This window comes from Vipera ursinii (assembly GCF_947247035.1).
Source record: "Vipera ursinii genome assembly, chromosome: 4".
NCBI classification, from domain to species: Eukaryota; Metazoa; Chordata; class Lepidosauria; order Squamata; family Viperidae; genus Vipera; species Vipera ursinii.
Window position 1 is genome coordinate 66,348,525 of NC_139514.1, and position 20,658 is coordinate 66,369,182.

Here is a 20,658-nt window from a genome sequence, read left to right on the forward strand (position 1 = left end):
CAGTTAATTGTGGCTAAATTTTGGAAAGTTAGTTTTTATTAAGATAGATACAGCACTATGAATATCAGATTGTTATGTGCTTCGTGGATTCAGCTGTTAGAATTGCTCTGAATTTACACAATTTTTATTTTAAAAAATAATAGTTACAGAAAGCAAATATATTGCCAGCATCACATTCAACTTAGGCTCATACTTTAGGATGTTTTCTTCCTATAAATTGGCAATAATACTCATCTACAATGATGGGTCTTCGCACTCAGTTATATCTGCTGCCATAGTATAAAATTTAATTTAATTTGAGCAGGTATGAGGAACATATTTCAACCGCAGAGGTTCAAATATTTCAGAAGGTTGCATATCTGATGTATGCATACCTGATTGGGGTCAGCCAATTTTAAGCAAGCACTTTCACTTTCTTCTGTTGCCATTAATGCTGTCTCTGCTGAGGTCATCCCAATCTATAGAGGTACTACATTGGGGGAAGACTCGCTCGTTCCTGGTCTAGAGTTAATTATCTGATTTATATTGTCCTTTTGTTAGAACCGTCAAATGTCAGCCTTGTTCTTTTCCACCCAGCATCCACCTAACAGGTACGGGTGCAGGAAACACCACAGAATTTTTTTAAAAAACAGCTACACGATCTCTTGGAATAAATTGGGTCTAGAAATTATAATTATTTTAGAACTGAAAAGATAATCTTTATACAGAGAACATGCCTAAAATCTTTGAGAGGAAAATTTTAAATACAGAGAGCATTAAAGTAAAGGTAAAGGTTCCCCTGCACATGCGTGCTAGTCGTTTCCAACTCTAGGGGCCGGTGCTCATCTCCGCTTGTCCGAGGACGTCTCCATGGTCATGTGGCCGGCATGACTAGACGCCAGAGGCGCACGGAACGCTGTTACCTTCCCACCGTAGTGGTCCCTATTTTTCTACTTGCATTTTTACATGCTTTCGAACTGCTAGGTTGGCAGAAGCTGGGATGAGAGATTAAATCCATCAATTATTCAATATATAAATTTGAGAAAGGATATACACCCACTTTATATACAAATTCATTCCAGCCTAGCCCAAGCCTTCATTTCGGTAGCCTGCTTACAATATACAGGGAGGGCCTTCTCAGGGTACCGCCTGCAAGATTGCCAGCGGGTAACACCCAGAGGGAGGGCCTTCTCTGTGGGTGCGCCTGCCCTTTGGAACCAGCTGCCCATAGAGCTCAGGACTGCCCCTGACCTTCATTCATTCCACTGGGACCTGAAGACCTGGCTCTTTGAGCTTTCTGGCCAGGACTGAGAATTTTAATTTTATTTTAATTGGGTTTTAATTGGAGTTTAACAGGGGTTTTATTTTATTCAAGGACTAAATTTAATTATTTTAATTGTTCTTAACTTTTGTAATTTGTATTGTTATTTTAAATTCCTTGTGAACCGCCCTGAGTCCTCCGGGAAGGGCGGTATATAAGTCCAATAAACATAAACATATACCTATGTGGAACACCAAAGAAGTGCATTTCTCTACCATACCTTACTTTAGAGAAAGCGGGGAGGGGGGTAATCAGGCTAACACAGGGGTAGGCAACCTCGGCTCTTTTATGACTCATGCACTTCAACTCCCAGAATTCCTGAGTCAGCATTCTGGGAGTTGAAGTGCATGAGTCATAAAAGAGCCGAGGTTGCCTACCCCTGGGCTAACATATCCAGGTTGTGAAGCAGCAAAGGCAGAAATACGGAAACTCGAAACTTCTTTGAATGTTTGCAGTCTAGCCACGGGATTTCTGGTGGGCTGATGATGGTTATGAGTTAGTAGAATTGCAGCAATGAATCAGGCACCACTGTTTGGAAGGAGGCTTACGGCAATTTGTGAAGCTTATGGATAAACTACTATGATGCCAAGTAAATAGGCAGTAATATACACGTTCCTCAATTAATGGAACGGAATGGATCTCCAAATCGTGTAGTGAAAACGTCACACCTCACCGGGAACTACCAGCTCATAGGACCGCCTTCCCCAGCACTGATTCCTCCCACCGGAGGAGGGCGCTAGAAAGGCTCGCGAGCTCCCGGAGGAAGTTGAGAGAGCGCGAAGCGCATTCTGGGGCCGAGATTTTCTTCCGCCTTTCCTCTCGGAGGGCTTTGGCCGAGGCCGCATCGACTTTTACCTACTATTGCGCGACGTCACGCTGTCAGTTTCTCCTTTTGCTCTTTGCCTGAGCCAGCAGTGTGAAAAAGGGCTCTTTCCTTTTCGTTCGGGCTCCTCAAGGCTGTGTCCGCTGATTGGTAGCCGCCAACATGCCGAAGAATAAAGGTGAGGCCTTTCTGACCCCCCCCCCGGGAAAAAAAATTTGGCTTCCACGCGACTCCTCTCTCTCTCTCCCCCACGCCGTTGTCTGTAGATGAATCCCCCCCGAGGAGAAGACGCCGGTCGGCCTGGCTCTTTCGGTGCTTTCTTGGACCCCAAGGCTTTAATTTTGTACGAGGACTTCGGTTCTCCACGTGTTTCGCCCCGTGCTTTCTCCCTCGTTTCTGGCCGAAGCCTTTTCCTAAGATAGTTGACCGGGAAATAAGCCTGCTTGCAGACCTTTTCTAGACCGCCTTCCAGTTACGTGCTGCTACGTAACTCTCAGAGAAGAGTAATCTCCCTTTAATAAAGTGGAGCTTACTGCTAAGGCTATGGTTACAGGTTGATTCTTAATGGTTTTGACCGGATATTATACATTTAACAGAAATGAGAGGCTGTTGGATGAATTCTATGAATCATAGGTTGGCCTTGAGTTTTAGATAATTGATATCTGGATTTCTTTTTTGGCCTCTCATTTTTGTCAATAGAGGGGTACAAGAATACCTTTCAGAACTGTTTAAAGACTGTTCCTACTGTTTACTACCAGGGTACGCTTCCCTGTGATGTTTAAAAAGATGCCACATTGATGTAACACTAAATATGGTTTTATCATTTTAATATTGAAAATGAGTATTTCACTACTGTGAAATCTAAACTGGTGGTTCATTAACACATTCAGAATTGAAGCTGTTCTTAACTGCATATGTGTACACCTGTATACCATGTGTGTGTGTGTATACACAGGCATGCACACAAATATACATATATGCATACAAAATATTTAGAAAGCACCCTGGCTTGCTTGCTTTCATCTCCACAGCAAAGTAGAAAAATATACCAGGATTTGCAAATATCTGAACCAAAAATTATTTATATCCCACCTTTAAAACATCCCCCCCCAATAACCATGTGAGAAGAATTGGGCTGAGAGAGAGTGCCTGGTCCAAGGTCACCGAGCTGGCTTTCATGGCTAAGGCGGGACTAGATAAAATATTGTTTACTAAATTCAAGGTTGTACATAGCTTTCCTAGTAATAGATTAAAGTTAGTTTTTACTGATCTAAAATGTCTTGGAAGTTGTCCTTCCATGATCTCCAGATATTCTGGGCCTATGGTCTAGGTATTCCTGTTTCCAGTATCACCAGGCTAGGCAAATCTGACCTACAGTTTTTTCAGAGTGGTTTCATATTTGCATGTAAGTATCTAAACTTTTGTTTCTTGTAGTAGTTGCCATTGTTAATTGTAAGTTTAAGCATCTTTGGTATTTTTATTGCTATTACTTTAATTCAGCTATATAGAGTGGATATAGAAAGTCTACAACACCCCTGTTAAAATGCCAGGTTTTTGAGATGTAAAAAAAAATATCACACCAGGGTAATCACTTTAGAATTCTTTCCGCCTTTAGCACATAAGCTGTACAATTCAGTTGAAAAACAAATCTTTTAAAGGAGAGAAAATAAACTTACAGTGATGTGGTTGCATAAAGACGCACATGCTAAAATTAATACTTTGTTGAAGCACCTTTTAATTTTAGGACAGCGTTCAATCTTTTGGGATAGAAGCCTATCAGCATGGCACATCCTGCTTAGGAATCTTTGTCCACTCTTCCTTGCAAAAGTGCTCCAGATCTGTGAGATTTTGAGGACCCCTCTTGTGCACAGCCCTTTTCAGGTCATTCCACAGATTTTCAATTGGATTCAGGTCTGGGCTCTGGCTGGGCCATTCCAAAACTTTGATCTTCTTCTGGTAAAGTCATTATTTTGTTAATTTGGAGGTAAACTTTGGATCATTGTGTTGAAAGGTGAAATTTCTCTTCATCTTCAGCATTTTAGCAGAAGGTTTTGTGCCAAAATAGACTGATATTTGGAACTGTTCATAATTCTCTCCACCTTGATTAAAGCCCCAGTTCCAGCTGAAGACAAGCAGTCCCAAAGCATAATGCTACCATAACCATGCTTCACTCTGGGTATGATGTGCTTTTGGTGATGCAGTGTTGTTTTTGTGCCAAACATACTTTTTGGAATCATGGCCAAAAATTTCAACCTTCGTCTCATCAAACCAGGCATATTTTCCCACATGGTTTTGTCAGACTTTATTTAGGTTTTTGCAAAAGGCTTCCATCTTGCCATCTTGTACTCCATCTTGTACTCCACAGCCCAGATGTATGAAGAGTACAGGAGATTGTAGTCACATGTAGTACACAACCAATACAGTCAGAAATTCCTGCAGCTCCTTTAATGTTGCTGTAGGCCTCTTGGCAGCCTCTTGGATCACTTTTATTGTTTTTTCATCAGTTTTGGAGGGACATACAATTCTTAGTAATGTCACTCTTGTTCCATATTTTCTCCATTTTTTGATGACTGTTTTCACTGTGTTCCAGTGGTATATCCAAAGCCTTGGGAAAATTTTGTACCTTTCTCCTGACTGTTACCTTCCAACAATGAAATTATCTTGATGTTTGTAGACTATGGCCTTTAGTGTAAGAGGCAACTGAGTATATGTCAGAAAAATCCTTCTAGCACAGCTGAACTTTATATGAGCATGATCAGAGTCACTTTAATTGAGGGCAGGGGTTTGCTGACTACTATTTACTGTAAGTTTGAATGTGATTGGTTAATTCTGAACAGAATCACATGCCTAGTTATACGAGCCTGTGGACAATTCTGAAGCCTCATATTCTAGTTTTTCATTTTTTCCACAAATTGTTTTTCAATTGAATTGTACAGTTGATAGGTTGTATGAAAGGTGGAAAGAATTCTTAAGTGATTGGTCTAATTTTTTTACATCTCAAAAACTTGGCATTTTAACAGAGGTGTGTGGTCTTTCTATATCCATTGTATTTGATATTAGATGGAAATCTAATGTATCATAATTCACACTTTTTGGAAAGGGTCTAATGTAGCTCTGGTTTATCAACAATAGTGTTATTGGAAAGTTTCAGATTTTGCCTTAAACCAGCCAACCTTTCCAGCTCCATGGACCAGTGGCGGTGGGTGGCAGTGGGGATGGTTTCATGCATGCAAGCTAATCCCACGCATGCGCAAATAGAACTTCATGTGCTCACCCGCCACTTGCACAGCCTGGTTCCCAGTGGACCGGGTTTGGGGAACCCTGCCTTAAACTGTTACTTTTTCATTATTATTTTTTTGCAATTTAGGAAAGGGAGGTAAAAACAGACGACGAGGTAAGAATGAGAATGAATCTGAAAAAAGAGAATTAGTTTTTAAAGAGGATGGACAAGGTAAGATGTATTCTTTTTTCATTTTCTAACATTAAGCGGTTCAGTAGGAGGAAGGCTTATTTGTGGTGTTCTTGCAGAAGATTGTATTGGTATATGAAAAATATGGGCCTCACCCAAGGGATGTACTAACGAAAAGAACATTTTTTGTTGACAAATTGGTAGAACATGCAGAGAGTAGATCAGAATCTATGTAATGAAAAATGCAGTGGAAGAAAGTTTTTGGGAAAGTGCTGTACTGCATTTGGTAGGTATCCGTGTGTCTATAGTAAAAAAAAATATCTTAGTTTCTTTGCACACTCATTACTGGAGTCATTCAGTTATTTAGTGTTGACGTATTCTTTTAAAACCCTATGCTGAAATAAGGTAAATTATTTCAGACTAGCTTAAAATCTTTTTTGTATTTTAAGTAGTATCACATGTAAATCAATTAATAATTCTGTATTACACTGGATGCCATAATATTAATTTAAAAATTTTTTTGACTCACAGGAAGCCATAGAATGAAAAAAAAGAACCTAAAATATGTAAATTAATGTGCTCGTATCAAATAATATAGAGGTTCTGTGGCCTGTTACTAATATGTGTTGTTTTTTTCAAAAACATATTGATTTGAAAAATGTAGAAGAGATTTAATTCTAGGGTAAAATGTCTTACATTAGTTTAGCATGATAAATTTTATTTTTAATTGAAGGGATGAGAATTTGCAGTCTTCTAATCATTGGGATGATTTGCCTGTTTGTGTGTGTGTGTGTGTGTGTGTGAGAGAGAGAGAGAGAGAGAGAGAGAGAGAGAGAGAGAGAGAGAGAGAGAGAGAGAGAGAGAGAGAGAGAGAATGAATACTCCTTTGTGAATGGGAGAAAGGTAGTTTCTTTTGTTTTTACAATGGCAGTAGCAAATAGTACTCTTTTACAGTATTTGCTGCTGAACTGTTGCTGCCAAGGCTTTTGATACATTGAAGCATTCCAGCTCAGCAGGGCTTATCTGGACATTTTTCCTGGAAGATGAGCAAGCTGAGAAAACCCAAAGGACTGAGTCCCAGTTCCAGGAGAGAAATAACATGTACAGGTGAAACTCGAAAAATTAGAATATCGTGCAAAAGTTCATTTATTTCAGTAATGCAACTTAAAAGGGGAAACTAATATATGAAATAGACACATTACATGCAAAGCAAGATAGTTCAAGCCGTGATTTGTCATAATTGTGATGATTATGGCTTACATTTCATGAAAACCCCAAATCCACAATCTCAGAAAATTAGAATATTGTGAAAAGGTGCAATATTCTAGGCTCAAAGTGTCCCACTCTAATCAGCTAATTAAGCCATAACACCTGCAAAGGGTTCCTGAGCCTTTAAATGGTCTCTCAGTCTGGTTCAGTAGGAATCACAATCATGGGGAAGACTGCTGACCTGACAGTTGTGCAGAAAACCATCACTGACACCCTCCATAAGGAGGGAAAGCCTCAAAAGGTAATTGCAAAAGAAGTTGGATGTTCCCAAAGTGCTGTATCAAAGCACATTAATAGAAAGTTATGTGGAAGGGAAAAGTGTGGAAGAAAAAGGTGCACAAGCAGCAGGGATGACTGCAGCCTGGAGAGGATTGTCAGGAAAAGGCCATTCAAAAGTGTTGGGGACTTTCACAAGGAGTGGACTGAGGCTGGAGTCAGTGCATCAAGAGCCACCACACACAGACAGATCCTGGACATGGGCTTCAAATGTCATATTCCTCTTGTCAAGCCGCTCCTGAACAAACAACAAACAACGTCAGAAGTGTCTTACCTGGGCTAAAGAAAAACAGACTTGGTCTGTTGCTCAGTGGTCCAAAGTCCTCTTTTCTGATGAGAGCAACTTTTGCATCTCATTTGGAAACCAAGGACCCAGAGTCTGGAGGAAGAATGGAGAGGCACACACTGCAAGATGCTTGAAGTCCAGTGTGAAGTTTCCACAGTCTGTGTTGATTTGGGGAGCCATGTCATCTGCTGGTGTCGGTCCACTGTGCTTCATTAAGTCCGGGGTCAACACAGCCGTCTACCAGGAGATTTTGGAGCACTTCATGCTTCCTTCCGCAGATGAGCTTTATGGGGATGCTGACTTCATTTTCCAGCAGGACCTGGCACCTGCCCACACTGCCCAAAGCACCAAAACCTGGTTCAGTGATCGTGGGATTACTGTGCTTGATTGGCCAGCAAACTCGCCTGACCTGAACCCCATAGAGAATCTATGGGGCATTGCCAAGAGAAAGATGAGAGACATGAGACCGAACAATGCAGAAGAGCTGAAGGCCGCTATTGAAGCATCCTGGTCTTCCATAACACCTCAGCAGTGCCACAGGCTGTTAGCTTCCATGCCACGCCGCATTGAGGCAGTAATTGCTGCAAAAGGGGTCCAAACCAAGTACTGAGTACATATGCATGCTTATACTTTTCAGAGGTCCGATATTGTTCTATGTACACTCTTTGTTTTATTGATTGCATGTAATATTCTAATTTTCTGAGATTGTGGATTTGGGGTTTTCATGAGCTGTAAGCCATAATCATCACAATTATGACAAATCACGGCTTGAACTATCTTGCTTTCCATGTAATGAGTCTATCTCATATATTAGTTTCCCCTTTTAAGTTGCATTACTGAAATAAATGAACTTTTGCACGATATTCTAATTTTTCGAGTTTCACCTGTACTTGCTCTTCTGTTCATGTATTCCTGTTCCTAATTCCACTACAGAAGATTCTCCCCTGGAATTGGAGACAAGAATCCCAGCATTTAGAATTGCAATGGGACCACATAAAAACAAAATGATAAAGCAAGAGGAGTGGCAACTTGCTTGGAAAAGACAATGATGGGAGCTGCACCGTTACAAAATCTTGACACTAGTGAATCAGGACTGGAAAATTAAGGATACCCAGAGAGTTAGCCTTCTGCTGGAATACTTCTCTGATAGCCTTCTTGAAGCTATATATCATGGACTGCATGAATTCCTGATCTTTAGATTAGACATGTAACTCTTGAGAGACACAAAATAAGTCATGATCATGGATCAGATTGAGATATTGGAAGAATTAACTATTCTTTATAGAATTAATTCTCTGTTAGGACTTAAATAGAAAAACCATTACTCTCCAAGCTCTCATGCAAAACATGTTGATGCAGGGCTTAGTGATGGAGCTTTCACATATTATTTTTGGAAGGACAAATGGGCATCCAATCAACTCCTAAGTAGAGCAGTGCCAAAATCTTTAGCAGGAGAGAAAGGGAGCTGAGTAGGACATTTTTGTTTTTAACTAAGGAAGAAAAGGCACTCCACAGAAGAGAAAGTCTTTGTCTATTGTTGTCACCCAGAATAGTTTGTATGTCACTATTTAGAAGAAAGAAAACATAGACAAGAGAGGAAATGGAAGGCTACAAACCAGTGGAGTACTTGAGCTGAGAAGTGACCAAAATGTCTCCAGTGTTTTTCAGTACACTTTCCTTTCCATGTTTACATCTCAGTAACTCAGTTGTCAGGTCTGCCTTATGATTACTGTTTCAGTGTTGATGGATTCAAGTAATTTCACAGGGCTGGAGTTTACTTTTACTTACTCAGAATGCCATGTCCGCCATATGAAATTCCAAGTGCCAGTGAGCTACGTTACAGTGAAGTATGGAGGAATCGTAACCTACTTTCCAAATATTCTGAACTTTGATATATCCTCAATAGAAAGGAAGCAAGCCAATTACCTTCCCACAGGCTGTACAACTTTGCTATAAATATCTCACATTCTCGAACACTGTTTTATTCTGTCTCTACCTGAACAAGAAGCTTAGGCACGAAGGCAGATACTCTTCTCAGTGACAGCTCCTGTCCGATATCTCTAGAAAAGTCTAGGATAGTGATGGTGAACCTTTTAGAGACTGAGTGCCCAAACTGCAATCCAAAACCCATTTATTTATCGCCGGGTGCCAGGTGGGCATGGCTGCAGTGGTCATGGCCGACTGGGTGGGCGTGGCAGTGATGGGTGTGGCCACCTCAATGATGCTTGTGGGGAGGGACGCCTGTGGGGGGTGGGCAGGGTTGGGGGAGATCTAGGGGATCTCTGGCGGGTGGGCCGGATGCTTGTCCTGCGGGGTGAGGCAGGGCGGGTGTGCCGATAGCCGCAAAGCAAGGCGAGGCAGGGGCTGGAACAGCTGCTGCCTGACACCATCGGCCCACACACACAAGAGGCCAGTGAGCGCATGGGGGCCAGTGGTATCTGTCAGCAGCCACAGCCTGCTGGCTGTCCTGCATCATGGCAGCCCCATCGGCATGGGTGGAGACGGCCCTAGGATGGCCGGAAAGGAGCCCTCACCTGTCTACATGGTGGCTGACTGTCCTGCATCATGGCAGCCCCATCGCCATGGGTGGAGACGGCCCTGGGATGGCTGGAAAGGAGCCCTCACCTGGTGCTGGCCCTGTCTACACAGTGGCTCTGACGGGGGCAGCTGCTCCTGCTCCTGCTGCTGCTCCAAGCCCCTTGACTGGCCAACCATACAGGGAAGCAGGAGACGGCAACAGTGATCCCTGCATCGGCAAGCCTGGTTGGCAGCAGATCTGGAAGCGAAGCTGTGCTGCCCATACCTGCGCTGGTGGAGGTAGTAGCAGGGGAAAGTGAGCTGTGCCGCATGCCCACCCCTCCCCGCTGCCATCCCACATTATCCCGCATGCACGGCCTGGAGGTGCAGGCGGGACGATGTGGGGCAGCAGCAGGAAAGTGTAGGCGCATGCCAGATCCCGCCTTCCCCTGCCGCCGCCACTCCCACCAGCGTGAGGATGGTTGGCACAGCTCCATCACTAAGCCCTGCATCAACATGATGCATTTTGTTTTAAGACCCTCACACCCCAGATCTGAAAAATCTACACACAAACTTTGCTTTTTCAATATGTGAACCGTGAGTCAATTGGTGGATGAAGAAATTCAAATAGCTATAGCTACTTTGTGATACGAGGTTTTTAAAATCAACTGTCATATATTAAAATCTTGAGACTGTTTCTCTCTGGTATAATAGCTATAAATTTGTTACATAATTATAAAATTATCAAATTCCTATAATCGTGTTCCAGAATATGCCCAAGTTATCAAGATGTTGGGAAATGGCAGATTGGAGGCATTATGTTTCGATGGTGTAAAAAGGCTGTGTCATATCAGAGGAAAGTTAAGAAAAAAGGTATGTTAATGCGTTTGATATATGGGCAACCTCAAATACGTTGGTATATTAACTAATGTGGCAGTATATTACGTATATATCCTGCTACTGGTTCCAAGGTCTTGATTTGGTGGAGTGACCTGTGCCTTTCGTAACACAATACTTCCTTTACAGATAACTCAAAAAAGCATTTTATTATCCTGTGTTTTGACTGCTGCATTTGCTGATTTTACTATTACTATTTTTGGTTTTCTTTTTTATACATCTTTTATTCTTGCTGTATCTTCTTTTCTGTTCTAATTTCTGATGCCGCTGGAGGTTCTACACTACAAACGTGTAATATGTCTTGTAATTGTTCAATGCACGGAACCCTGAATTTGGATCTTCCATGCCTTGAACTAGAATGTCTTTCTCAGATTTTTATTTTTTAATCCATGCACAGAACAAAATTGGGCTGTTTTCATCTAGGTGGAAGTAGTTAAGTGGGAGGTAGAAGAAAGCCAAGGAACTGAATCTGCAGCTGAAGGAAAAAGGCTGAACAGACCAGTTGGATGTGCTGTGCTTGAAGCTAAAGGGGAGGACATGATGTGCCTCATTCCTGCTTTAACTACCTGCTTGGATTTGTTTTATCTAAAACCTGAAACAATGAAAGCACATTTGGTTCTGCCAAATCTTGGATGACTTAAATCGTTTGATAGAACCCATGAAATAATTATTTTTTCTTAGATTTGAAGCAATTTTTTCCCTGTTTTGCACACACACCTGTTCTGTATATTTTGTTTGCTACTTTTCACCATTTTCATTTCCAGCTGATTGTGGTTCTGGTGGTAAATACTTCATATTTCAAGAATTTCACTGAATTTCACTCAAATTTCCCTTACACATTTTCTTGTTCCTTACTGTTTTCTACATTGCATACTGTTTTGAGCACTGAAAACAGTTCTTAAATAAGACTAAATTAAACAGTTTCTGGAAATCTTTCTTCCTTCTCTATGAACTGTTACTCTACTTCTCTGTTACTTAACTTATCCCATTGCTAATGACTCATTGCAGATATTCTCCCCACTAACTGTAAGCATGCAGCATTTTGGATCCATTCTGTATTAGCATTGCAAACGTTACTTTATAACTCAAAGCCTCAATGGTATAAGGTTAATGGAATAGGTGCAGTTGTACATTATCCAAACTTGTAAAAGTTTTAAAATTTCTACAATCAGAATGTTGAAGGTTGAACAGGGCATCTTGTTACTTTTTCCCCCGTATGGTTTTTCTGCTCCAGAGTGCATAACTAAATGTGAAGATGTGCAGGTAGACTCAACTGTGATTTAACCTCTACATTAGTGTGCAATATTATGCACACATCATATCATATTCAGCAACTGATCAAATACTTGAATTATATTGTTTTATCTCAGCCAATTACAAGTCTTTTAAAGATTACATTTCATTAAGTGTTTCAAATGAGAAATATGTTTTTTTTTAAATGTTAGTGTGGAAAAAAAATTTCTTTCAGTTCTTTCTTTTGATTTTTAGGTTTGGATAAATACATCAGATATCATATTGGTGGGTTTAAGAGACTACCAAGTAAGTATATTATGTTACTATTATTACATAGGGCAATGTGATGACAGTTTGGCTGAATTTTTGTCAACAGAAGGTGGAACTCAAAACACTGATTTAGTCATTGACATTTATTTTCTATGAATGTAAAAAAAATGTAAGGATACTTTTCTTCCTTTGGATGTCTTTTATAAAACGTGAACAGTGCCTTAGGTAAAAGGTAAAAAAATAATTTAACATTTATAAAATTTATGTTTAAGCATAATTTAAGCCTAAATTGCTCAAACATGTAACATTATCTTTCAAAACAGACAATATACAGGTTACAGGATAGGAAGAAGACATCTTTCTTTGACCATAGGTAGTTTTGCAGGGAGGTTTAGTCATGTCATAAACAGGTAGTGTTGAATAAGGATATGGTTACAAGACAGTAATATAAATGACAGACTATATGATGTTATAAACTATGCGTGTTGATTCATCTTCAAACTAAACATAAGAATGTAAATGTGTTGTTCTAACCTAGCTATATTAGTAGTAAGACCCAGAGTTACTTAGCATAGTATTGTAATCTCAGTACAAATACCGTGTTTCCCCAAAAGTAAGACCAGGTCTTACTTTCTTTTGGCCTCTGAAATAAGCACTAGGGCTTACTATGGGTTCAGCCCATAACCAGGTGCCTGCAGCACCGAGTAGACATGCAGGCTGACGCTCAGCAGCCCAAAGGCGCAGGCGGCACAGTTCCACCATCGTCCACTGGCAAAGGGCCCTGGCAGGCCAGTGGCGAGGGGGTGCTCCAAAGGTCAAACGCCCCACGCCAGGCAGGAGCAACCCAGCAGGGCAATCCAGAGCAGCGCGGCCAGGAGGGCAAAGAGCCCCTGCGAGGCCAGAAGCAGCACGGGCAGCCACTTGGTACCCATCACGGCCAATAAGTGTCCCAGGAGCAAAAGGGCCAGCAGGAAGGATAGGTGGAGACTTGGGTGCGCCAAGAGCTTGGCCCACGGGCCCACTAGAACAACAGCAGAGCTGCAGCCAGAGCCAACCTCAGACAGGGCAGCGGCAGGTCGCGTGGCAGCCGTATGGCCCATGCAGGGAGCCGCTCCTACCTCCACCCGTCGCCCTGGATGAAGAGCAGCCGAGCTCAGGCACCACTGGCCCCCAGCAGGTGCAGCAAGCCCAGTAGTCTGGCCTTGGCACTGGTCAGGTGGCAGCGGGGCAGCTTCTGAAATCAATCCAGGGAAGAACAGAATTACTTTCTCCCCTTTTCACCCCTTCTGCGGTCCCTTAAAAGCCAAGTGGCAATTGCTTGGGGAAAAGGTAAGGGTGTGAGTGAAGAAATCTTGTCCCCCCAATAGGCCTCCCAACATCAGCTGGCCACGCCCCCCCCCAAAAAAAATCTGGCTGACGATCCTACTGCTGCTAGGTCTTACTTTTGAAGAAACATGGTAGTATGGGAAGCTGAGTGGGTTGTTAGTTTTTACATTACCTAGTAATGTAGTTATAACTTGGTAAATAGCACAGTCTCTCTGTAATAGCTTTAATAATACATGTTTTGAAGAATACGTAGATCTAGTGAGCTATTTACTACAATGTTCTATTGTCAGTAGATGGTACAGAGCAAATCAAATTAATGTTTAAGGTGTCAAAGGTTGAGTCATTAGATATAGCTTGGTAAAAAAAGGTGTTTAAAATATCATAATAAAGTTTTCATAAAATTCATGTGAAATCATTTTTATCAACAATAATATTATTTAGGATAACAAGGCTGATGTCATTCTAAAATACAATGCAGATGAAGCCAGAAGTCTGAAGGCATATGGAGAACTTCCAGAGCATGGTAAGAAATTCTCATCATTGCCCAGGACACTGTGAATAAAGGACACACATAGACTTAGCCTCTTACTCAAAAACAATTTCAAAAATATATTCATGGTTTGTGTTTTCATTTGTACATAGCCAAAATTAATGAAACTGATACATTTGGGCCTGGTGATGATGATGAAATCCAGTTTGATGATATTGGAGATGATGATGAAGATATTGATGATGTAAGTAATCAGAAAGATTTTATCTTAAAATTAACATGTCTGGTTCAAAGGGAATGTGTATTCATAATTTTCATCCTCAGCTTTGTTATATCTTAGTGAACAGAAACTAGCAGGGATATAGTGAAAATTATCTGAGCTTTGGAAGGCAGGCTTCTCACTGGAAAAGGTCTGCCCTGTGTAATCTGCTAGCACAGAATTAAGGGGTTCTTGAAATCTTGAAACAGAGTACTATAGGTTTATAGTAATATGCCACAATTTTTGTTCCTATAGTATAGGGCAGGTTGACAGTGTTTGAAAAATTGAGATTCAGTTTCACCTCCTGGAGGACCATAGAAGGTTGACGGTGATGCTATTGTGTCACTAAAAGGAATGCTGTTGATATTTTTTTAAACATATGTTCATATTTTGCCAGAGGATTCTGAGTGGCGAATCTTCGTCACTACCCATAACACCCTCCTCAAAGGTTCTGTAGTTGCATGACTGAAATTTGGCCATTTTCCACCAGATGTTGCACCACATGAAACCTATAGGCTGTTATCCTTGCTTATGATAGTAACAAATTTGGATATATATATATTTTACTTAGCATGAAGTAGACATGAAAGGAAGACAGTGGTAACTCCTGCTCAGAATTAGGGCTGACTTTTTTTTCCTTGCAGTTTAATTTGATTTTATGTGGATTGCCAGAAACCTTATCTAAGCACTTCTCATGGTGAGATTAGATTGTCAAGTTCCAGTCATTTAATGATTAAAAAGCAGTTTTGTTCCTAGTATGTAAATGGATTTCTGAAAGATTGAGCAAAATTGCTTACATGTAAATACTATAATGATTCATTATACTTCAGTGTTACAAGAATTGAGACTTTTTATAAATCCTTAACTGTCCTAATCATACAGAGGTTAATACTTTTTTCAGAGATTGAGGTCGAATTAATATGTGAACATAAAAAGTAGTTAAATTATATTTGTGTTGCACACAGTCGAATTACATGGTGCCTGAACAGTCGAATCAGTGAACAACTAGAGGCAAACAAAGTCATTACTAAAAGCCAACATGGGTTTGTCAAAAACAGATCATGCCAGACAAATCTTATTGCGTTCTTTGACCAAGTGACAAAATTAGTGGATCAGAGGAATGCTGTGGATATAATTTACTTCAACTTTAGTAAGGCATTTGATAAAGCAGATCACAAACTACTACTTGATAAGATAGAAAAACGTGGGTTAGACAGCATCACCACCAGACGGATTCGTAGCTGGCTGACCGGCTGTACTCAGCGTGTGATCCTCAATGGAACCGCATCTACATTGATGGAAGTGTGTAGTGGGGTGCCCCAGGGCTCTGTTCTGGGCCCAGTGCTCTTCAACATCTTCATCAACGATTTGGACAAGGGGATAGATGGGGAACTCATCAAATTTGCAGACGACACCAAGCTGGCAAGAATAGCCAACACTCCAGAAGATAGGCTTAAGATGCAGAAGGATCTTGACAGAGTTGAACATTGGGCGCTATCTAACAAAATGAAATTCAATGGTGAAAAAAGTAAGGTTCTACATTTAGGCAAGAAAAACCAAATGTACAGGTATAGTATAGGGGGTACGTTGCTCAATAGTAGTAACTGTGAAAGGGATCTCGGAGTCCTAGTGGACAATCACTTAAATATGAGCCAGCAGTGTGCTGCAGCTGCCAAAAAAGCCAACACAGTGCTATGCTGCATTAACAGAGGGATAGAATCAAGATCACGTGAAGTATTAATACCACTTCACAATGCCTTAGTAAGGCCACACTTGGAATACTGAATCCAGTTTCGGTCACCACGATGTAAAAAAGATGTTGAGACTCTGGAAAGAGTACAGAGAAGAGCAACAAAAATGATTAGAGGCCTGGAGGCTAAAACATATAAGAAATGGCTGCTGGAATTGGGTATGTCTAGTTTAGTGAAGAGAAGGGGTGACATGACAGCAGTGTTCCAATATCTCGGGTTGCCACAAAGAAGAGGGAGTCAAGCTATTCTCCAAATCAGCTGAGGGCAGGACAAGAAGCAATGGATGGAAAGTAATCAAGGAGAGAAGCAACCTAGAACTAAGGAGAAACCTCCTGACAGTTAGAACAATTAACCAGTGGAACAACCTGCCTCCAGAAGCTGTGAATGCTCCAATGCTGGAAGTTTTTAAGAAGAGACTGGACAGCCATTTGTCTGAAATGGTATAGGGTTTCCTGCCTGAGCAGGGGGTTGGACTAGATGACTTCCAAGGTCCCTTCCAACTTTACTATTATGATTATGATTAACTACTTACATTTGGTGTCCTTTGTTGAGGTATTAGAGGTTTTTGTTTCGTTTTGTTATTAACCATCTGTTACCCAGGTTTCATATAAAATGGACAGCCATATAAATTTTGTAAATAAAATAATAAATGAGAATAATTTCAGTTTGAGTAGAGTAGTTCTGAATAAAACAGATTTAAGTTTATTGTGACTGTTAGTAGATAGTATTGCCTTTCTGTTATGATCTGAGCAATTGTGCTTTAATTGCAACATTTTAACATTTTTTTTACACTTGCAGATCTAAATGGAACTGAGAGGAATACATTCCAACTTTCCACCTCAATTATTTTGTTTTCAAATCTTTATGCCTAAGAAGACTGAAACTGCACAACATTTGTAGTTACAGCATATCAATATGTACCCAATGTTTAAGTATTTATATTTCTTTAAAAACAGAAGTTGGACTCATAAAAGTTAAATGAAACAACATGGCTATTTTTATCTCTACAATAGACTCTTACATCTGTATGTAAATACACATACTATAAATTTCACACTGGTTAATCTGTTTTCATCAATAAATGTCACTAAGACATATTTTTGAAATAAAAAATATCACCTTATAATTATCAAGAATTATGATTAAATACCAATTCAGGTTAGTATTCCGTTGGCAGGTGTAGTGTAGTTTCCTAGACAACAAAGAAGAATTCATTAACAACTCTCAATCCCTGAATCTGCTTTATAAGCCTTAGTTGCATATTATTTTTATACAGGATTTAATCATTGTTTCCTTTTCATAGATAATATTCCAGAGTGGAGAAAAAAATAAATTTCAAAACAATGTGTATGTTTGAACAGCTAGTCTATATTTGGTATTGATAATAATGAAATTAATTTTCTGGGTGGCATCAAATTTTAAGGTATTCATTACTTTAACAGACATACACTTGCCACATAACCAATTAAAAATATTTCGCCCTTATGAAATTAAATATTTCTGTTAATATATATATTGCTGGATACAGTGTTTCCATGGATTGCTTCAACTGGAAAGATTAGGGAGAATTTGGCTTAGCAGATTCCCCCTTTCCTGAAAATTGCTGTAATGATTTGGGAGAGAATGTGCACAGATGGCAGGAGGGGGAAAAAGCCTATATTTACTATAATAACATGAATTGATGCTATTTGTGGAAGGACAAGCTTAGATTCGTTTCAGTTAAATGAGTTCTTTAGAAAAATTTCATTTTAGTTTTAGATTGAGTATTATGAGGTACAATTTGATAAACAATTTTGTATGCTCTTTATCAGAATATGTAAATAAGACATTCTGAAAACTAATCTGAACCATCAAAGAGACAAATGAATTGTTTCAAGTTGGAGTAGAAGTAAAGACCTAAACTTTCAGCAAAGATTAATAGTCATATATACATTGGGTTTGGTTGTCCTTGGTATTCTATTCTGTGTTTTCTGACTAATATATTGACTGCAACAGGTTACATATGAAAATTATGTTCAGAAGCTTAGTGTTTTTTTTAACAGAGATGACAGTTACTCAGAAATCTGAGTTCTGAATATTACATGCATTTTGTTGCATGGGATTGCAACTGCATTGTATAGATTGTTCGCAAATCATGCTGAGCTGTACAATTTAACATTGCTTATCTTGCTGTATGAACACAGACAAATATAGTTTATTTAACAAATCATGGGTAAACAAGCTTTGTATGCTAGACAAATACAACCTTGTAGTTAGCCATGAAACGTTGAATTCTCAAGTTGAGGGCTCTTGACAATTACTGAAGTTCCTACACTGCTTGCCACATTTGCTATTGAATCATACCAAATTTGCTATCAGATGATATCAAATACTACATGTTAACATGGATTTTATCATGCTGCAAATCTGGGGGGAAAAGTTTTTTTTAAATCCACCAAGCCGGTCTACTCTATTGTACTCTGTATATGTATAGTGTCAATTAGCTTTCTGATATTTAAATAATGTAAAAGAGTTTGGGATGAGAATCTATTTGGAGCTTACGACAGATAAAAATGCAAATATTTACATTTCCTTGAATAAAAGAAACAAAACCAGAAATGCTTGGATGGAAGAAAGTAGTAGATATACAAATACTGAAAATCTTACCACTAGTAATGTTTTTATTAATGCCAAAATTAAAAATGCATTGAGTGGTTTGATTTATATATAAATTTATTTTTAACAGCATCATTTATATTAGTTTAATTCTGTTTGCTCTGACTGCAAGTCTAAATACTTAAAACCTACATAGGTTTAGACACGGGAATTTAGCTTTGGAATAGCAGTAAAAAGGCAGATACATTTACAGCTGTGTTTCTTAAAGATAGGCTTATCCAGTGCTTTTTTTGTAAAAGAAAAAGGTGCCGGAACTCACACATGTCATACAACCCGCCTTGCCTACCCTACAAGGTTCCATCCAAAAAAGGTGCCGGAACTCCGTTCTGAGCGTTCTATGAGAAAAAAGGCCCTGGGCTTATCTGACTATTCATCTAAGGATCTTGGGTCAGGTGGGATGTTTACTTTATCTTCACAGCAACATGAATGATACATGACAAAATATGGTTTGTTAAGATCTCCCAGTGAACTGTGCAATTAGATTACCAGTGTTTCTCAGAATATATTTTTCAAACATAAATTGCATAATGTTAATAAGTTTGTTAATTTAAAGGTTTTCTGAAACTGGTGCTGCTGAATCTCTGTCCGAATGACTATGAAACTCTCAGTACATAAGATATAAATTTTGTTCATGTAATAGTATTCTTGCCCTTAAATATCAACTGTTTTCTTAAAAACTGATACCATGTAACAATATAGTGTGCTGATCATTTGTATTTGAAAAATATGTACTTAAAGATTGTTTATGATAGCTTAATTAAACAGGCATGTAACTCTGTTATATTCAGCAGAATTGACTGAAACCAGGTGACACTATATATTGTTCCTTTGTGACATTTCAACACCCAGTCTCATAGAAAAATAGTCCTAACAATAGTAATGTTTTCTATTACAGTTATCTTTTTTCATGGTTTAATCAATGAAGAAAGGATTTATACACCAAGTGCTTCAGTCTCTAATTCTAATCCCAGATCAGTACAAACTCTTTTTTGTCAATGAATTACATAAATAATTGAAAAGCAGACCCAATTTAAATTGGTATACTGCAGTAGGTTTAAATATTCAGTCTAATTGTTTGGGGATGAAATGATCCAACAATAGTATTTATAGTAAAGAATTGGTTTAAGTTTTATACGTTTGGGAATTTTAACTTTCATTGCCTTTTTTCAGAGAATTAACAGTATTTTGTTTTCAGATGCCCATCTATCTTAGTTTCTCTCCCTCTCCATACCTTGTATTTCAATGAGGGCAGTTTAAGATGGAATTTTATGCAGCCTTTTTACAATTATGAATGAAATACTTGTCACCACAGGTGGCATCAAAGAGCTGATCTCCAACACAAACAAAAATGGACAAGATTAGGTAATACTGAATAAATAATTCAGCCTGGGACTACAGGCTAAACTAGAAGAGGCAAGACTGGATCTTGGATGAAGGCAATGGCAAGGCAATATAGGCAAAAAATATAGGTAATACCTATATCATTACCAAAAAAATCCCTATTTGGAACTACCATATCTAGATGGTCACTAGGAGTCGAGCTTTGCTTTTTGATTAGATTCCCAAACAAAATCTGAAACAACATTCCCACTTGCAAAAAAACTGTTATACAGACCTAGAATATATTCTACTAAGATAATAAATTGCATTCAATTGCATTGATTGAAGGGTAAATCAAATATAAGAAGTACAATTATAACGGGATAATTTATTTAAATCAATACTTATATAAAAGTCTAGTGTATTTCTTATTTTCTGTCAAACTTAATACTTTAAAGTAGAAGAATTTAAGACCCTAAATTAGGGTCACTATCTAAAGCATTCTTGGTTAAGGTGAAATTGAACTGTTGTGTTGAATGCTACCCGATGCACATGAATGCTATTCAGTGGTAACCAT

General features: G+C 39.2%; 1 protein-coding gene across 1 annotated transcript; it reads left to right on the plus strand.

The window, feature by feature from the left end:
• Positions 1 to 2,089: 2,089 nt before the first annotated feature.
• EIF1AX (eukaryotic translation initiation factor 1A X-linked) lies at positions 2,090 to 19,556 on the plus strand. The gene is made up of 7 exons (XM_083362287.1): positions 2,090 to 2,301; positions 5,491 to 5,574; positions 10,650 to 10,753; positions 12,266 to 12,316; positions 14,048 to 14,129; positions 14,249 to 14,340; positions 16,905 to 19,556. The coding sequence occupies exons 1-7, from the start codon at positions 2,286 to 2,288 to the stop codon at positions 16,908 to 16,910; spliced, it is 435 nt and encodes a 144-aa protein (XP_083218413.1). The 5' UTR covers positions 2,090 to 2,285; the 3' UTR covers positions 16,911 to 19,556.
• The last annotated feature ends 1,102 nt before the right edge of the window (positions 19,557 to 20,658 follow it).